This window comes from Drosophila ficusphila, unplaced genomic scaffold, assembly GCF_018152265.1.
Source record: "Drosophila ficusphila isolate 14025-0441.05 unplaced genomic scaffold, ASM1815226v1 contig_791, whole genome shotgun sequence".
Taxonomy (NCBI): domain Eukaryota; kingdom Metazoa; phylum Arthropoda; class Insecta; order Diptera; family Drosophilidae; genus Drosophila; species Drosophila ficusphila.
The window spans coordinates 28,542,692-28,561,405 of NW_025064737.1; the positions used below are offsets into that span (position 1 = coordinate 28,542,692).

The 18,714-nt window shown below is 47.1% G+C and overlaps 3 protein-coding genes across 3 annotated transcripts in view; all 3 read left to right on the forward strand.

Moving 5' to 3' along the window:
• LOC108086818 (hornerin) overlaps window positions 1-4,723 on the forward strand; it is a 53,164-nt gene extending 48,441 nt beyond the window's left edge. Inside the window, 2 exon segments of the mRNA XM_017183861.2 lie at window positions 3,075-3,637; window positions 3,639-4,723. Of these exon segments, the coding sequence (XP_017039350.2) occupies window positions 3,075-3,637; window positions 3,639-3,807 (732 nt within the window). The 3' untranslated portion in view covers window positions 3,808-4,723.
• Window positions 4,724-4,827: 104 nt separating this feature from the next.
• On the forward strand, window positions 4,828-8,186 carry LOC108086819 (transcription factor asR4-like). Its single transcript, XM_017183862.1, has 2 exons — window positions 4,828-6,536; window positions 6,591-8,186. Exons 1-2 carry the CDS (start codon window positions 6,414-6,416, stop codon window positions 6,843-6,845), a joined length of 378 nt encoding a protein of 125 aa, XP_017039351.1. The 5' UTR covers window positions 4,828-6,413; the 3' UTR covers window positions 6,846-8,186.
• A 713-nt stretch (window positions 8,187-8,899) lies between these two features.
• LOC108086868 (putative glycogen synthase kinase-3 homolog) lies at window positions 8,900-10,805 on the forward strand. The gene has a single exon (XM_017183930.1). The coding sequence runs from the start codon at window positions 9,046-9,048 to the stop codon at window positions 10,561-10,563; it is 1,518 nt and encodes a 505-aa protein (XP_017039419.1). The 5' UTR covers window positions 8,900-9,045; the 3' UTR covers window positions 10,564-10,805.
• Window positions 10,806-18,714: the final 7,909 nt, after the last annotated feature.

Here is an 18,714-nt window from a genome sequence, read left to right on the forward strand (position 1 = left end):
TTAGCGAGATATAACAAGAACAAGAATTAGTTTGGAATCTTGAATATCTATTTGTTTGGATTTGGATCGACCTACATAATTGTGATTTTTTTAATGGCAAGATTATATCATAGGCTTTTTTTCCGAGTGTAAAAGATTCAGGGACCAGGGACACCATCTTGGCCAGGCCAAAGTGGCAAAGTGCGCAGCCAGCGGCCAAGAGACAAACGCCACTGCTGACAACCCCGGAGCGAGGGGCGGCGTACGAGGGCGTGGCAGGGATGGGAAGGGAGGAGAGGGGCCATGATGTCCTCGCCCCGAAAGCAGTTAAGTCAATAAATTTACTGATTTAATGTGGCAAAAGTTTCGATTGCTGTTGTCTCTGCCATTTGCTGTGTTGTTTCAAGGGTTAGCAGTTCGGCCGGCGGCAAAGGACACACCGAGTGATGGCTTTGTCCCTGGTAAAACGCCTGCAGTTGTTATTATATCCATTGTCCGGGCTGTTTCCATTTTAGTGGCCCCGAGGAACACGCCACACTTGGCCAAATCCCAACAAATGCTAGATTAACACAATTGGCAAACAATAAAGGCAAAAACTTATTGGTCTTTAAGCGATTGCCTATTGGCAGTCGAGGCTTTACTGGCAGGGAACGCAGGACATATTGCGCAAGTTGTTCAGTGACTGGAAGTTCGCATTTAAATTAAATAAATATTTTCCCAAATGTTATTTAATTTCGCAATTTTTTCGAGCTGATTTAACAGCAAAGGTTAAAGGCAATCGAACGTTATGACAGCTTCGATCAACAGCATAAAATTTTAAATTTAGAAAACAATGCCCGAAGTAAACAATGACGGCAGCAGAATGCAGAAATGCATTCCGCAACTTGAAAAAAGCGCAAACAAAACATGGTCATAAAAAATATAGAATTGCCAATTGATTTATTGGCAGAAAACATTTTTCCATGTCAAATAGTGCGGAAAATGCAAAAAGCGAGAAACAAAGGGAAACTTTAAACAAATACTCCTTTATTTGCGCTGCATCCCGTGTGTGATTTAATTATTCATCGTGTAGGCAATTGAAAATACTAGATGGGGATGCGAATGGGAAGCGGCGCTTTTCCGACTCTAAGCGCCCCTTTGTCTTCTGACCTGCGGCGGCATATGGCATATTTTTATGCATTTTTATTTAAAATGTTTTATGCATGTCCGGGAAAGCCCGTTGGCGGGGTGGAAAAAATAGATCGAGGCAGGTAGTAATTATCCTTGGCGGCGACAGTTGCCAGACGAGGTGGTGACCCTCCTCCCACGCCCCTGACATTGGACGCGTCCTGTTCCTGGGAGCCGCGTGTTAATGAACGGGGCGTTTGACACTGGGCCACGTTTATGCCAGACAATTTGATGCATTAGCGTGTGTGTGTGTATGGAAGTGTGTGTGCTGGCCAGGGGCGTGTTTGCCCAATTAAGATACACATACACACACACCCACGAGTGGGGAAATTAATTAAATTCCTTGGCTTGCCGAACGCTCTTCAAGTTTGTTTATGCAATCTTGTACGTGTTCCATTAGGCTACAATTCAAAGTTCATTATTGAATGGAAGTGGGCGAGGCGAGCCGAGGCCTAGGAGATAAACTTCTCCCCTGCGGCGGCAACAAATACGATTTTCAAGTTGAATGCAATTTTAATTAATAGAAAATCAAACAAACTTTGTGTATACAAAACAAACTTGTGTTCTCCGGCAAACTTGTATCTCGGCTACAAAAAGCATAAGCCGCCAGCACACAAAGGCCGTAAGCTTAAGTGAGTGGAGGACACTCGTCCTCCGACCCCAGAGCATTCGAGTGTGTTTGTGCACCTTTCTGATTTCATTTACAAATGAATCCACTGGCCGGCAGCCGTTTCCCCTGATTTCCCTGCTTTTCCCGCCTCGCATGTGTATGTGTGCTTGTGTGTTGACTTTTGGCCAGAACTCGCCATCATAAAGGCATCAAACGGGCTTCGAGCGAACGTGTCTTGGGCCAAATTGAATGAGCTTTTAAGTGTATTGGGCCAGAGACAGAGACAGAGGCAAGTCGCTTCAATGCGATTAGTTACCGCACATGTCTGCCACCTGAATGGCTTAATACGACGCTTAAATGCACCGAGGAGTGCTTTATTTATCTGTATTTTTAGCTGATTAGTTGAAGTGCAAGGAGAGTCAGTGGAAAACCAAGTTATTCTGTCACAGTTTCCAGCTAAGCATGGCCAATCAATAGCTTCACTTCACGAACTGAAAACAATGCTTGCAACTTGTAGTTTTCAAGCGAGTTCAGGGTTCTCTTTAAGGCCAGTTAACTGGCCACGGAACAACAGGGACTCGGCGAAGGAGTCGCTATCCGCTGTGCAATCAACGGAAAACCGCAGGGCGTGTGGCGCATTTTGAACGGGTTTTCCCCCCGATCCCCCGTTCCACTGCTCCCCTGTTCCTCTGCGCCAATGAAACCAATCCCCGGCCAGAACCCATTTAGCTGCCCTTTGCCGGCCACCTGTGCACGTGGTTTGATTCCGGTGGTCAGCTGTTTGGCCGGCGGGCTTTTGTTGCCTTACCACCAGCCCCGGCATTCGGAATTCGGCATTTTGCATTTGGAATTGCTGATTCCTGTTGTTCCGAGTGTTTTGCGTGTAATTAAAATTGCGCAGGGCCCGCGGCCCTAATGATAAATTCATAAACCGGGGGCATGGGTGTTTTTGTAGCTGTGTGCAAATTAATTAAAATAGTATCGAATCGTATTCGGTTGATTTAGTCAATATTTTGCTATCTGAACTATTATTTACCCAGTCGAAACTGTCGATAAACAGCATGTGTTTGTGTTTGCGTCTGCCGTTATTATTATTATGATACCTGATACCTGAATGTTACCTTAAATTAGTAGGCCTAATATTGTGATAAACAGTAGATGGTAAGCTGCATGCCCCGTTTGTGCTAAACTACTGGACAATAGTGTCTGATTAGAGTCCCTGCAAGAAGCTAAACCTGTTTATATTTTCACCCCCTCCCAACCCGAACCCCAACCACCCCAAATTGGATTCGATTTGCGTGTGCCCCGAACCGAGCAGACGCACTCCTCGCACTCCTGCAGCGAGGAGGACGAGGCCATGGTCGTCCTGGAGGCGCTGCAGATGGAGGCGCAGACCACCAACGATGAGGCCGAGGACTCCGAAGACGACGAGGCCGATGAGGCCGATGAGGCTGATGAGGCCGCCGAGGCAGAGGACATGTTTGACGCCGATGCTCCTTTGATGTCCCCCACGGGCAGTCACAATAGCTCGAATAATAACAACAGCAGTGGCAGCAGCAGCAGCGGCAGCGGCAGCGGCAGCAATGTCAACAACAACGGCAGTCGCCAGGCGCCGGCGAGCAGTATTAATTTCGATAATTGCAATGCGAATGTCTACAGTGGTCAGCAGGCGAAACAACTAGGGCCAATTACCGGCGGCAGCCAAACGTTAAATTGTCCCACATTGAATGCAAATACAAATACGCATCCGAGCCTCAATCTGAATCCGAGTCTGAATCCGAATCTGAATCTGAATCTGAATCCGAATCTGAATCTGAATCCGAACCCGAACCCGAGTAGCCACACCACCAGTAGCCACTCCAATGCGAATGCGAATGCGAACCCCCCCTCCCAACTCCACCAGCAACAGCACGGCAGCAACCTTGGTTGCAGGTGCAACAGCAACAACCGGCACAGCGGCAACATCCTCTGCCAGCCTACAGCAAAATCAAAACATTTCCTCCAGCTTAGAGATAATCCTTTCGCCAATTATCCAAAGTAGTCGACGGTAAGTTTTTATTTTCAGTTCTCTTTTCGGTTCCCCCTCTTCTGTTGTTGAGTAGGTACAACCGTTTCTGTTATCTGTAGCTAACAAGAATAATACCGATACCGATACCGAAACCAAAACCAATACCAATCCGACCTGCATGATAAGAGTCAAACAACAGAGGTGACTTCACCTTTGATGCAAATTGCAATTTGTGTGTGCCTCTGCTATTGTTTCGAATTGCATTGAAGTTCTAGCTTTGAGATGTTGGCAGAATGACGAGTTGAATGCCCTTTGTCTTGCTGCCCTGTTTACTACCCCCGTTTAACGTCAAACTTTATTGAACAGCGCCCGCAATTGTAGGGCTCCATCCCCAGAACCCAGACCCCGAAACAGATACACGAACATCTTCCTTGAGTGTGCGAAAACAAAGCGAAACGAAAACATTATAAATTATGTATTAATGTGCCCGTTAGGCCCACGCAACGCGGAAATGTCGGGACCTCCCAGCTGCCAATTTTCAATTGCCTCTGGGCCAAGATAACAATCGACTTGGGGGGCAAGACAATGGCGAATGGCGAATGGCGAATGGCGAATGGCAAAGCCTCCCCGGCAAGCATTCATTTTCATTTCAATTTCACTTGCTTCTTGCTTTCGTTCTGGATTTACATTTGATTTGACTGCCTTTTCCCCCTGTTTCTGTTTTTCCTCGACGTTTTTCCGCTTCGCAGGGCAGCACAAAACGCACAAATATTTATGTTAGCTAGGAAATTCGACAGCCTATTTACAAATGAATAGGTTAATGTCACCGGGGTGGAGTCTGCTGGGGTTTGTTTACGGCGAAACTTCGGGCAAATTGACTTTAAACATGTCAATTTAAGCCCGCCACTCTCCGCCCGAGACCTTCATTACCGCCTCCCCAGAAAGTATGCTATGGCTGGCGCAGAAATATTACTCATACGCCGCATTGCACGCAGCCATTGAAGCAACGAAATGACAATTTCACAACAAATTAACCAGTCAGCCAAGCGAACAGCCAGCACTCGCATATCCAAATGGATGTGGAGCCCGGGACATTTATTGCCAGCTGGGAATTGCAAGTAAATGACCTTCAAACCCGATAAGCGAAAACAAAACAAGCGAAAGTGCTAAAAATATCCATAATTTTCAGCGCACGAGACAAAAGCCCCACACATGCACATGAAAATATGATAGGACATGAAACACACCCACAGTCACACACACACACACACACACATACACACGCAAACAAGCATGTTCGGGGCAGGAAAAGGCGAGCCGAGTAAATGATATTTCTGCCGGCTCGATGCCCCGATGCCAATGCTTCTGTGCCTCCGACCCGCACATAAATACAAATTTCAACAAAACAACAGGCCACAAAACAAAAATAAACCCACAAAAAATAAGCGATGAAAGCAAAAAGGCGCAATGTTGGCAACAACAAAGCAGCCAGTAGAAAAAAACAACACGGGCTAGGCAAACATTTCATATCGTGGAAATACTTTGGAGCCAAATAAACAACATTTTGTAGAAGCACAAAAAAAGGCATAACAAACAGTTAAAAGGGAAAATGGCTGGCCTGCGGGGTTCTCGTGGGCCTCGGGTTACTCTTTATTTGATTAAGATAAATATTTGAGGCCATCCAATATGTACAGCGATTTTCAGTGGGAATTTGAGGAGAATGAAATCAAAAATTAATAGAGTGGATTTAATAAATGAAATAGGATAGCCTGTTAAAATAAGCATCCACTTTATTGCGAGGTATTATGGCTCCTACAACCGACGAAAGTGATATTTAATTTATCGGAGATGTGTAGCAAAATTCACATACCTTGAAAGATCCTTAACATTTGTGGAGTTGAAATAAGGAACACCGAGCTCGAAAGGGTATATCCGCAAAGGGTCTGCCTGCTCGACCTTGGCACAACGACAGTTCTTGTTTTAGATTAGACCCCTCCCCCCTCGCAACCCCTTGGCCCCCAGAACTCGGCCATTTGGAGCCCATCGCGACTTGTAGCCGAGCCACACGCCAACAGCAACAAAGGGAGTCAGGCAAAACTTTACGCATTTTTGTCACAGAAACGAGTTGGAAGGAAACGAAAATGAAAACGGAGGCGCAAGGAAAAGTGCTGAAAATGGGGAAAGTGCCCGAGTGGCAATCGTAAATTTGACGCACATTCTGCCCGAGGGCGGAGAGATAAGCTTATGAATGGCTGTATAGGAACTCACCCCATTTCCACACATAATGTGGAGAGACTTTTTTCCAGGATTTCTTTTTGGTTTATGATTAAATTAAGTAATTATTTGTGGTGCGGCGCCAGCTGAAATGATAAAAAGTATTCAACTTGTGGCAGCCGCGGCGATAAAACTGGATTTACAGCGGCCATAAACTGCGTGGCGGCACTTGAACTATGTTTTTGTACATTTATTTCGAATTGAAGAGCACCATAACGCATACGCACTGTAGTCCCTGAAACAAACTAACCAGCTTTACTCACACCAGTCGCCCACACCCACACTCACACTCACACCCTCACCCACACTAACATCACCGAGCACTAGAAAACTTAAATGGGAAAATCGAATCAACAAGCAAACTTTTTCTAACATATGCAAATATTTTCTCTCTCTCTTTCTCTTTCTTCCCCTCCCCCGCCCTCTTTTCGCCCCTTTACTTCCATGCCTCGCAATGCAACTACTACAAAACTACAATGCAAACGGCAGAGCGCAATTGTAAGCGAAATGAGCACAGAGTTGTGAGAATTAGCTAAATTTAATTTGCAATAGCCAAAGCCCGCCGACCATGCCCCTGCAGCAGGAGTGAGCTGCCCCTCGAACCCGCCGCCCACTGCGTTCTGCAAACTTTGGTTGCAGCAACAGCAGAAGCAGCAGCAGCACCAGCAGCAGCAACAACAACAACACCAGCCCTCCCAGCAGCAACATCAGACAACCCAGCAGCAACACCAGCAACAGCAGCAACAGCAGCAACATCAGCTCTCGCAGCAGCAACAGCTCTTCGAGCAGCAGCAGGCCTGGCTCTAGGAAAGAACAAACACGCACAACATGTAAGTGGAAAGTTAAATGGAAACTACATGCGGGCTCAGCGTCAACAAAGGAGGAGCAACAATAAACAACATTTGAAAGCCGCCGGGACGAAAGTTGGCTCGGAACTTTCCGCCAGCACGTTGCGTTTGCAAATTAAATGCACATTACGCCGACATGTAAATAGATAATGCTGTACATAGGCAAGTTCGGGTGGAAACTTCATCGCGGAAGAGGAGGAGGAAGCCCAGTAATCTTAAGACGCGAATAATCAAAAAGCCAAAAAGCAAATGTATCTCACAGATAAACAACAGCGTTTGGAGGCCTGTAGGACAAAAGCGGAGAGCGAAAAGCATAAAAGCAAAATAAATTGTGCGTTAATGATAAGCGGCGCACATTTCAGCGGCATAAAATTTATTAAAATATGCGCACGAGCCAGACAACGCGGAAAACTTAGGAAAAGCCAGGCCCCCAAAAGTAGGCAGCACAAAACAGGCGCACACAGGCACACACACACACACAGTCACAGAAAGGACTCTGGCCGGAAATCGTTGGCGATAAATATAAAATTTTATTGTTGTGCTCCGTATCTCTGCGAGTGTGCGAGTGTGTGTGTGTGTGGTGTGTCTGGTGCGCCTGGAAGTAAATTAAATATACGTTTTTATTAACTACTAAGAACCAATTTGATACGCATTTAAATAATGCCCCTTACACGAGAGCACACAAGATTATGTTATGTAAAATTAAATTTTACTGCAGCCAGCAGCAGCAGCATCAGCAGCAGCAACGAGAAAGCCAAATAAATGTAGAAGCCCATATGTGTATGTAATCTAAATCTAAATTTAAATAAAATATATTCGTAAAGGACACTCTAGCCGTAGCCCAACTACTTACTTACTTATGCCAACAACGTCCACAGTTTCAATAATATTTACGTAAGCGAGCCACTTTCGACCATATACGTTAAGCCCATTTAGCCTAGTTTAATCATTCGCAACTAATTTAAGTCCGTCCGTCCGGTGGTTGACCTCTGCCTACTTCGCTGACCCCTGAATTGTGTAAATACCCCTCGGTTATCCATCAACGCACATTACTCACCGATTTGTGCGGTCAACTAGAGCTACGAGTAGGAACGAATACGGAATGCATATGAATATTATCGATTAACACATTTACAATCTACTGCATATTGGTGTAAACTGCAATCGAAGCGAAACTTAAATATATACGATTAAATGTCTCTAACAAGATTTTACCATGAGTGTGTCACTTTTATATATATCTAATATATACAATAAAACTACGAGTAAAAATAAACTGCAACGACATTTTATACAAACATTAACAAAGCACGTCTTATTCCTTATTCCCTACTCCTTCTGGGGGCTCCATCTGGGCTATCTCGCCCATAAAAACTCCTCCCCGGGGCACTTCAGCTGCAAAGGAGAGGAAGCTGTAAAGAGCATAGTCCTTTGATAAGGAAGTGGACAGGATGGCCGAGACGGGCAGGGCCACGTCAAGTTGGCCGAAGCCGAGCGATAAGCAGGCGAGATGCCAGAAGACAAAGACGCCAGCGCAAGTTTCGAGTCGAAAGTCGAGTCGTGGACAACAATGCAAAGGGTCCTGCGAAATTAGCCAACTTACGCAGACAAAGGAGGGCCCTCACGAATTATGAATGGCCTTGCATAAGTTCAGCTCGAGTGGTCCTGAGCTCAGGAGCTGAGGAATCACTTTCCACTATTGTTGGTTGTTATGGGTGGGAGGGCTGTTAAATACTAAGTTGCTCCTCGGACACGATTACGACTGCCATTTAGACTGAGCGGAGCATTTTGGTGGGGCTTTAAGCAAGGGGTTTAAAAATGAATTGTATGTGTGGCACCTCACATCTGTTTTGTGTTCTAGATACTTTTTGTACAAGTCCGGCAACTCTGCGGGTTTCGCATTGAACAAAAGTAGCCAACAATAAAGGCAGGTAAGTATATGTAGAGCACACCTTGAAATGTGCAATCGACCTGGATCTCAGCTGCCCTGGAAGCAAACTCAGATCCGTCAGCGCCGAGAACAAATCAAATCAAGTACGCCTGCCCCACACACACGTTTACGTTCCACTTCGTTCGTCAGCCCGTTCTACACACTGAATCCCCGCTGCCTGTTTTTGATGAGAGCTCGAGGATAGTCGAGCACAGAGCGACGAACTAGGATGGCTTCGCAGAGCAGGAGCAACGGACTGAGCAACAAGGTGACCACCGTGGTGGCCACCAACGCCTACGGCCCGGACGTGATGAGCGAGATCAGCTACACGGACGCCAAGGTGGTGGGCAACGGCAGCTTCGGGGTCGTCTTCCAGGCCAAGATGGTGCCCAGCAACGAGGCGGTGGCCATCAAGAAGGTGCTGCAGGACCGCCGCTTCAAGAACCGCGAGCTGCAGATCATGCGCAAGCTGCGCCACGACAACATCATCACGCTCAAGTGGTTCTTCTACTCGAGCGGCGAGAAGCGGGACGAGGTCTACCTCAACCTGGTGATGGAGTTCCTCCCGGAGACGCTCTACAAGGTGGAGCGCCAGTACGCGCGGGCCAAGCAGACGCTCCCCGTGAACTTCGTGCGGCTCTACATGTACCAGCTGCTGCGCAGCATGGCCTACCTGCACAGCCTGGGCTTCTGCCACCGGGACATCAAGCCGCAGAACATGCTCCTCGACTCGGACTCCGGCGTGCTGAAGCTCTGCGACTTCGGCAGCGCCAAGCAGCTCGTCTCCGGGGAGCCGAACGTCTCGTACATCTGCTCGCGCTACTACCGTGCCCCGGAGCTCATCTTCGGGGCCACCGACTACTCGACCAAGATCGACATCTGGAGCGCCGGCTGCGTGATGGCCGAGCTCCTCCTGGGCCAGCTCATCTTCCCCGGCGACTCGGGCGTGGACCAGATAGTGGAGATCGTGAAGGTCATGGGCACGCCCACCACCGAGCAGCTGCACGACATGAACCCCCACTACAAGCAGTTCAAGCTGCCGCAGCTGAAGCCCCACCCCTGGGCCAAGGTGTTCCGCATCCGCACCCCGGCGGAGGCCATCGACCTGGTCTCCAAGATGCTCATCTACTCGCCCAACGCCCGCGTCTCGCCCATGATGGGCTGCGCCCACCCCTTCTTCGACGAGCTGCGCCACGACCCGCTGCAGCAGCTGCCCAACGGGCGCAGCCTGCCGCCGCTCTTCAACTTCACGGAGTACGAGCGGAGCATCGAGCCGGACGCCATGCCGCTGCTGCAGCCGCGCCCCCAGGCCACCGGCTCCAACAGGGAGCCCGGCGGCCACCGCGCCCGCAGCACCGCCGGGGAGGAGAGTCCCCGGAAGGCGGAGGCAGCAGTGGCGGTCCCACCGAAGCCGGCCGAGGGGTTTCCCAAGACGCCGGAAGCCGCGGGCAAGATCCTAGGATCCCCGCCACCTTTTCTGCGGCACGACCTCGGCAACGGCGACCACGCCGCCGTGGGAGCCGTGCCAATGGAGACCCTGAACGTGGATGAGGAGAACTCCGGAGAGAGCGAGGCCGCCGACGAGGACGCCGAGGATAACTTGGACGAGGACGCGGCGGACGAGTTCGACGACGACGACGACGACGACGATGATGGGCGGTTCAATAGCGCCGACAGCAACAACACCAGCGACGACATGGAGGACGAGGCCTCCGACGACGAGGACGTCGAGGAGGAGGAGGACTAAATTTGCCTTAGCCGGATCGGTATTCCTCCTTTGGTATTCCCAATCCCAGAGCCCAGCCAAGCAGACGGTCACATGTGAGGCGATGATCGCTCATAAGATATAAACCAACCGAATTGCCACAACAGCAATAAAAGCACAAAAATTTGTCGTCATTGAAGTAAAATTATATATCTTATGATTTCAGAAATCATCCAGTGCGATATTAGCAATTAAATAAATAAAAATCTAATGCGAAATGTAAAGTCTTTAAAAATGATTTAAAAATGCTAAAGCAGCTTAAGAAGCGAAGAAAACTTTCTTTCAGAACCATATAGCTCTGGTATAAATATGACCCTGGCTGAAAGAGGAGCCTTAAATGGACATTTGAATGTGAAGGCTAAAAATATCCTTAATTATTTAAATGCCGACACACAGGGTGGCGCCTTTACGCGATTGTCCTTGCCGAGTTCGCTGGAATATAAATTTCCGCGCTTTATGGCTGTTCAAATACCAAAAACAGGAGTCCAGCACGCACACATGTCTTTTCCGGAGGCGAGTCACATTTCCTGCCCTCGTCCTCTGGTGTCCTTTTCCCCTCCTCTTTCCCTCTGTGTCTGTGTGTGTGTGTGTGTGTTTGTTAATGTGGTAAAATGAATTTTCAGTTTCATTAGTTAAATTGAATAATGGAAAACTTTGTTCGCCGCATTCAACTCACTATGGTTGTTGTTGTTTTTGGCCATGTCTGGCCTGGAAGCGAAAGTTACACTTCCGTTGGCAACACAAATACACAGCCACTAACTCACCCACATACACACTCACACACACACAGCGACTGGGAGCCGGGCAATAAAGCAAATTTATGCAAACGATAAATTTCGTGAGAGAGAAATTGTTTGTTTTGTTTTGTTTTTGCCAGTCGTTGTGACGTCAAGGGGAAAATTCTGGCCGGAAAAAGCGGAGACCGAGTGTAGTTAGTGCCTCTGAGTGGCAGTTACCAATTACTCACCGTTTTAGCTGCTTAGCTGCTTTGGCGATGCAACATTTTCAAACGAATGCATGATTACCTTAATCTTTGAGTGCGAAATTAAATATTTCCTAATGCAAATTAAATAACAGAAAGTTAAAAATGTTTTTTTGATTGTTACAACATTCAAAGCGAGTTCCTGATTTCAAATGAAAGTTCCTTTCGGAATGTGCCAAGTTTAAACTGTACTTTCGTTGAGCGAAAAGTCAAGCACACCGTCGCACACACACTTGGCTGGGAATCTTTCGCAACAGCGATTACCCGGCAACACTAGCAACTAACCGCAGGACCACACGGCCACGGCTGCGGCAGCAGCAGAAGCAGAAGGAGCAGCAGGACTCCGGAGGAAGGAGAGGGCCGCGGCGGAAGGACAGACACTCCGGCACGACTGAGTAATAAACACGCCGATGACTATTTACAAAGTGTTAGCTGCGGGTTCTTGTTGCGAAGGTGTTTCGGGTGTTTGCGGGAGGAGCGGGCGTGTTCTGCTGTTTCGGGTGTTTCGGGTGTCTGCAGCTGAACCTTTGACTCGAGTGAGATTACGATATGCTACATAATAGAAGCCCAGGCAACCGTGAAGAGGCGGCAGGACCTCGAAGAGCAATGAAACATTTTTGGGGAACAGCAGCCAAGGGGCACATGCCGTAACTTGCAGGCATTTTACGGCCTTTTGGGCAGCGGAATGGAGGCGCAGGCCGGGCGAGCTGTCTGCTCTGCTCTCAATGGCCACTAACAAGCAGCCGCCCAAGGTGAATGCGGTTAAAGTGTTTTCGGTTAAAGCATCCGTGGGCCATGGCATTTGCATAAACAGTAAAACCTTCGCACCAACGCCAAACGGGCCAGCAAACAAACAAACAGGCCGACAGACGCACAAACAGACAGAAGGGCAAGAGCAGGATGCGGGGATGAAGATGGCGGGGCCCCCGACTTCCTGTTGCTATTGCAACCAGAGTTATTTTATTTCCGTTTCCGGACACGCACACTTGTAGCTGGCCGGAGTCGAAATGGGAAAATGCGCCTGCGGTTGCTACCTTTCTGCGCCCAGATAAATTCTCACTAAATGCACTTTTAATGGGCTCCACACGGCGCTCCACGGAAACTAACCCCAATCCGAGGGACCCCAAACGAAACAAACCGGAACGGCCCAAATGAGCCGCCAGAGCTGCACTCATTGTTGGGCATATACTTTACTTACTATATTTAATTTAAAATTATTTATGTATAAAAAGAAGCGTTAATTATGTACCTTATTTTTTGTTCCCAATTTCTTTCGGAGGTTCAAAATGTTTTCTTCTGTAGTGCTACTCCCATCAGTTCCACGATAATCCTGGTTTGCCAAATTGAACCTGCTCATCTCTGGCTGCATTTGAAATTGTATATGTTGCTATTTTTCGACAGCACGATGGTCTGCTGTCCTGGCCCGAATCGTTTGGGCAGAGGGAAGCTGCGGCTGCGGTTTGTCCAAATAAAGCAGTTGAGTTAGTTATGCGCAGCTTGTGGTTTCGCTTTGACTATTTTTGCGTGCAGGAATGCGAAATGCCAGCGGGAGGGCGGCGAGCTCGGGCCCGTGTAAACGGCAGACGGGCTAATTAGGAAATTGTACGCTTTAATGCAGTTCAACTAAACAAACGCATAAATTTGTTATTGAATTTACACGCAAAGGCAGGGGCCCGGGCTTCGAGGGCGACAATCTGCGAAAAGTTTCGACACAAAAGCGAGTGTCCAGGACGTGGCCACATGTTGGCCATTTATGCACTTGAACTTTTGCTGCTCAAAGTTCTGGGGATAGAAAATCGAAGTTTTAATTGGATTTGCGATTCAATTAACAGATTTGTCAGCATGTAAACAGTTTTATGATGTCGCTACAGCGACGGAGCTTGCGAGCTGCCGTTGCAATTGCGTTCCACCTTTGAATGAAATTTATTGAAATTGATTTGCCATTTTAATGGAATTACTGTGGCTGAGCAGTCGGGCGAGGGACGGCATTCCCAGCTCGGCGTTTAATTGAAATCTTTTAATTAGTTTGATTTTCCAATCAAGTGGCATAGAAGACAAACAGGAGTGGCCATTCCCTGCGGTCGAGGACCCCAGAGCTCCTCGGCGAAGGAAAGCCAATTAGTTGCAATGCCTTGAAGTACGCTTTCGGGGCTGTGGGCTACTGTCTCGGTTCGAGTTCGATATCCATTATGTTGTTCACGTCGATTGTCTGTCGATTACAAAATCCCCCTCCCCCTCCCGCTCCCCCTGCCGTCCGCCCGGAAAAGCTATGCAAAGCTTTCCCTCCTCCGGAGTCGTTGCGCAACATAATCATTATCCTTGGCTTAACTCGAGTGGCAGCAGATACACACGGAGTGTGTGGCAGAGTGTGTCTGTGCCAGGCCCTGCCAAAAGGATTTCGCCTATTGATTCCACAAAGTGAAAGCCAAATCCACATGATATCAATTTGCTTTCAACGTTATGCCGCTGGCGTAAATAGCCGAGACAGTTGGCAGGGAGGGAGCGAGCACTTCCACGGGTTTTCAGGGGTTTCAGGGGTTTTCAGGGGTTTTCGGGACTTTGCGTGGGCGGTTCGGGTTCTCTGGGAAGCCGGCGGAAGTGAGCGAATTCCAGCACCCTAGCACCAGGAAGTATCAAAGCCTTGATTCAATGGCTCCCCCTGAAAAGCAGACTCTCGGCTGGGATGCTAATGATGCGCGAGGTAGACGTATCGACACTGCACCCACCTCCGGATCAATCAACTAATTAAGCTGCCAACTGAAACTATTCTCGTTTTCGATTTATATAATATATGGGTAAAGCACTTTCGAGTAGATACTTAATGATATGGGTACTTATAATGGTTTACCAGTTTAGGATGACCGAACTCAGACAAACAGATAAAAGAAACACCATTTTGAATAGCTGGGAATCTATCAATAACAATTCGCTGAAAATTTACCAAAATTCACTAATTCCCTAATTCACTATACACACCATAACTTTTAAAATTTTAGTCCGACTTTAAAGTGGCATACCTTCTAAAGGTTATATTTTGATTCTTTAACCAAGATCATCAACAACAGCATCATTAGAAATTTTTTTTTTTGGCGATTTTTTTTTCGATTTTAATGATTTATTAAAGGGGTAACACTGCATATTTTTTCGATTTTGAGGTCAAACAAATAATGTCAATTCCCAATAGATTGGGAATTGCTTTACTTTGCTAAACGAGGCATGGCATTCAGTAATTGCAGTTGAATTTCTCAATTTATGGCAAAGAAATGGTCAAAATGCGACACAGCTGAAACAGTTTCGTAATTTTTTGTGATCTATCTTTTTAATACTTCCTAGTGCTGTCACCCAAACTCACAACTATCCATAACTTACATTAGCTCATCGCAGGCGCACCCAATTACGGCTGCCTTCTTATCCCACTTAACTTCTTGCCACAACCCGCAAGCTCGAAAGCCAAAACTGTGCGGCGAGTGCAAAAAACGCAACAAGCCCGCCAACAAATCCATTATGAGCTTATGCCGCGAGCGCAGTGCAAACTTTTCACACGAATCGCAAAGCTTCACTTTTTCCAGCGCCAAGCAATTATTTTAAATGCGCCGTCAACGCCGCCGAAAACAAACTAACCAGACAAACAGAGGAGCCGCCGAGGAAGTCCGGAGTGCCGGGAGTCGGGATCCTCCGACTCCGTACTCCGTACGTGCATAATTAATTCAGCGCATAAATTCAAGACGCCGTCCCGGAAAAGGGGCGGGAGAAGTCGCCAAGGAGCTGCAAAGTCTATGAAATTATAAACTTTATCCTTTCAAGGCGCGAGTGTCAAATGGCGACTGGCTTTTTGATGTCGCCAGACAACCAGCCACAACCATCCCGCTCACGTCTTTAAATAAATTAAAAAACATGAATGATTGTGGCAAATGGAAAACGCTCCCTGGCGGTCGGAAAATTGTGCCACCTCAGGGCGGAGTCCCTGGGAAATGGGGTAGGAAAACTAATCCAAATGTGGCAGAAGTATTCGATACAGATCAAACAACTTTCAGATAATTAAAACTGAAAGGGAAGAATAAATTGTTCGGCGAAGTGAAAGATATCATGGAGAAAGGAGTCGGGGGAGTGGATATGCAAATCCCGAATCGGACTCAGAAATGGATATGCAAATTGCTGCAGAGGAGCAAAGAAAGTAAACAACATAAGTAAAAGCGGGGATAAAGAGCAAATTCAGGTGAGTGGCGCAAAGAGTCCAGATCAAATATGGAAAAGGATTGATGTCTGGAAAGCAGGCAAAAGCTTCCAATACACTTTCTTAAACAGTTTTAGGAGCCTAAATAGTGACAGCTCGAGCGTAATTCAGCGCTCTACCAAGTTTTGCACTTGGCCATTCTCATGAAAAATACAACCAGTGGCAGAATGGCTGCTGTCGCCAGTCAGCTCTCTGTTTCCCGTTTTCCATTTCCCCGGAGTTTCCCGCTTTCAATATTGTGAGCTTCAAGTGCTTTTGCTCTTTGCATTTTCGCATTGTCAGCAGACGGCGTCTGTGCTCCACATCCTTTGATTTTGATGCCTGTCAGCTTGTCCTGGCTCCTTAGACTCTTTGGTAATTGAAAACGCAAGTTAATTTCTCACTTGCCTGTTTCTTTGTTTGCTGGCTGGGTTCGAGGATCCCGGCAGAAGGAGCGACTGGGCATTGTCGCACTTATTGTATTAAGAAGATTTTTCGGCAAGTTTTCGTAATTAGTAAAGTTTTGATTGTGCGCCAGCCAATGTTCATTTGCGAAATGCCTTCCCCAAATTGATTTCGGTCCATGAAAATCATCATAATCCGACAGCTGGCAGCACTTTGCATAACTGCCCGCCATCTGAGTCCTGAGTTCCAGGCTTTTCAAAAGCAGCTTTGCACTTCATTTTCTCCAGAGTCCCTGGCTCTCTTGGTCAGAAAGTGCATAAATTTGCAGGTGGAGGAACGCCATTCCCATCGTCAAGGAAATACGTATACGTATACGTATACGTACTATTCTCTGCGTCTGCCAAACATTTATCGCAATTCGAGACAGGACTTCGGGTAGTAAGTAGCTTAGAACTCGTTTTACCCACCGAGGCGGCAAAAAGTGCGCACTTCATTGATCAGCATTGCTGGAAAATATTCAAAATTTGCTCAGGCACGAAGCGATAAGCAAATGCATATGAGTTTTTTCTAGCCAACTGTAATCGAGCATTTGAATTTGCATTTGCAAACGTGGTGTAGTGCCGGGAAAACTTTGCCGCCAACGCAAAATGACAAAAAGCGGTGCCATTGTCCAGATAGGAAAGATTACATTTAGAAAAATTGAAAAAAAATGTCTCAAATCAAAATTTTCAAGTACATCTGACACAATGAAAACGTCGCACACTTTCAACCATGTTTATAAATAAACCAATATATGTTCTTGAATGTAATAAAGTTAAAATACTGAGTTCAATTTAGTCTTACGTTTTTGTGAGTGCATCTCCACTTTTCCAGGACTGTGATGATACAGGTGCCAGGCGACAATTGTCGCAGTCACGTAAGGATCAAAAGCGGCGCAAAAAACGCAGACACAGCCATGACATAGATGCGAAAGCAAACTGTCATGTGGCAAAATATGCGCCGCTGTCCTCGATGGACAGTCCGTAGTTTGCAGTCCTGCGTCCTGCGTCCTCTGTCCCCGCCCCCGCCCCCGTCCCCCATCCGCTGTCCGTTCATATCCTGCCTGCTCGGCATCCTGTCCGTGGGCTAGGCACACAAACGAAGCTTTGATGCCATCAAATTGTGTTTGATGGCGGGTGATAGGCGGCAGGTGAGGCCATTGATTGATTTTACCCTCCTGCAAAACAAACTAATAAGCAAGTGCAGTGGGGGCAGTGGGGGCGGTTGGGGCGGCAGAGGCAGATGGGAATGGGGAGACAGCCTTTATGGCGGTGCAACAGTGCGTATGCGTGTTGCAACTACGTATACGCAACGGGGGCGCGGTGGCAAGTGCATTTATGTGGCAGCGGCAATCGCTTTTAAGCACCAAACAATGCAGCTTCCACGCATGAACAGTTCGCAGCTGGATCAAAGTTGCTGGCGCACACCGCACACATGGCCGAGGTTCGCACACTCGCACACCACCTTCCGCTTTTGGCCTTGTCAACACACACCTTTGCCGGTGGCTGAATCTGGGCGGGATTTGAGGGACTCTCCCGCCGGGCTGCATTGTGCTCCCGGATGCAACACATGTGCCAAATTCCACCGGATTTACACGATATGTTATTTACAAATAGCTGAAAGCCCTGGAGGGAAAAGAACCATAACGAGATGCGTATGAAAAGGATTAAAAAGACGCTGGGAAATATGTATTCTGAACCAAGAAATTCCCAAAGAAATATCTCATCAAAAAAAAATATATATAGATAAATATATAGATAAATATGTTTATTGAATCTAGCTTTTTGTAATGTAAGTTAAGCGAAAATGTTGTGGCTGCAAAAATACGACTCACTCAACGTAAAGACGTAAAAACATAGAAAAGGGTTCAAGTCTCAGATAGGTAAAGTATTGCTTACCGAATTCACCAACCATCAGGTAGGTAAGAGTCCTCACTTGTAAATAATCTGATGCGTATTCAAATACTTAATGTAGACATTCTGAGCCAACATATCCTCTTTTTTATTTGGCTGTGGCTTAGCTGCACGTTTATATACATATTAAAAAATATAATACATATATTATCTTATCTGTGCCAAAACCCATATACAAGATACACTGGCTTTTCAAAATCGTTTTTGAATATCCCACGACACTTAAGCTCAAAAGCTTTCGCAGGACATGCGCAGCAGGACCGCGCTGACCCTGAGTACAAGAAACAAAATGAGAAATTCCCAGAGAGCAGCAACTCAGAATTCGTTGTGCGAAGCCGAAATTTATGCGCGGGCAACAAAGGCATTTGAATCGCCGCAAACGTGAGCAGACGTTTTGGGCAAAAAGACCAGAGAAAAATCCAAGCAGCTCGAGTGCCTGGCATAATTTGAGGGCCCTGCCCATGACCAAGCCGCCAAGAACCCTTGATGAACGCCGGGGGTTGTGTGTTTCCCTCGGCCGCGAAGTAGGTAATTTGCAGTTCGCGAAAGGTTCCAAAACGTGGTCTGCCGAGGGCCAAGGC

Coding starts and splice junctions, on each gene's coding strand:
- LOC108086819 (XM_017183862.1), top strand. CDS start 6,414: ATGCAAATATTTTCTCTCTCTCTTTCTCTTTCTTCCCCTCCCCCGCCC. Junction 6,537..6,590: donor GCAAACGGCAGAGCGCAATT/GTAAGCGAAATG, acceptor AATTTGCAATAG/CCAAAGCCCGCCGACCATGC.
- LOC108086868 (XM_017183930.1), top strand. CDS start 9,046: ATGGCTTCGCAGAGCAGGAGCAACGGACTGAGCAACAAGGTGACCACC.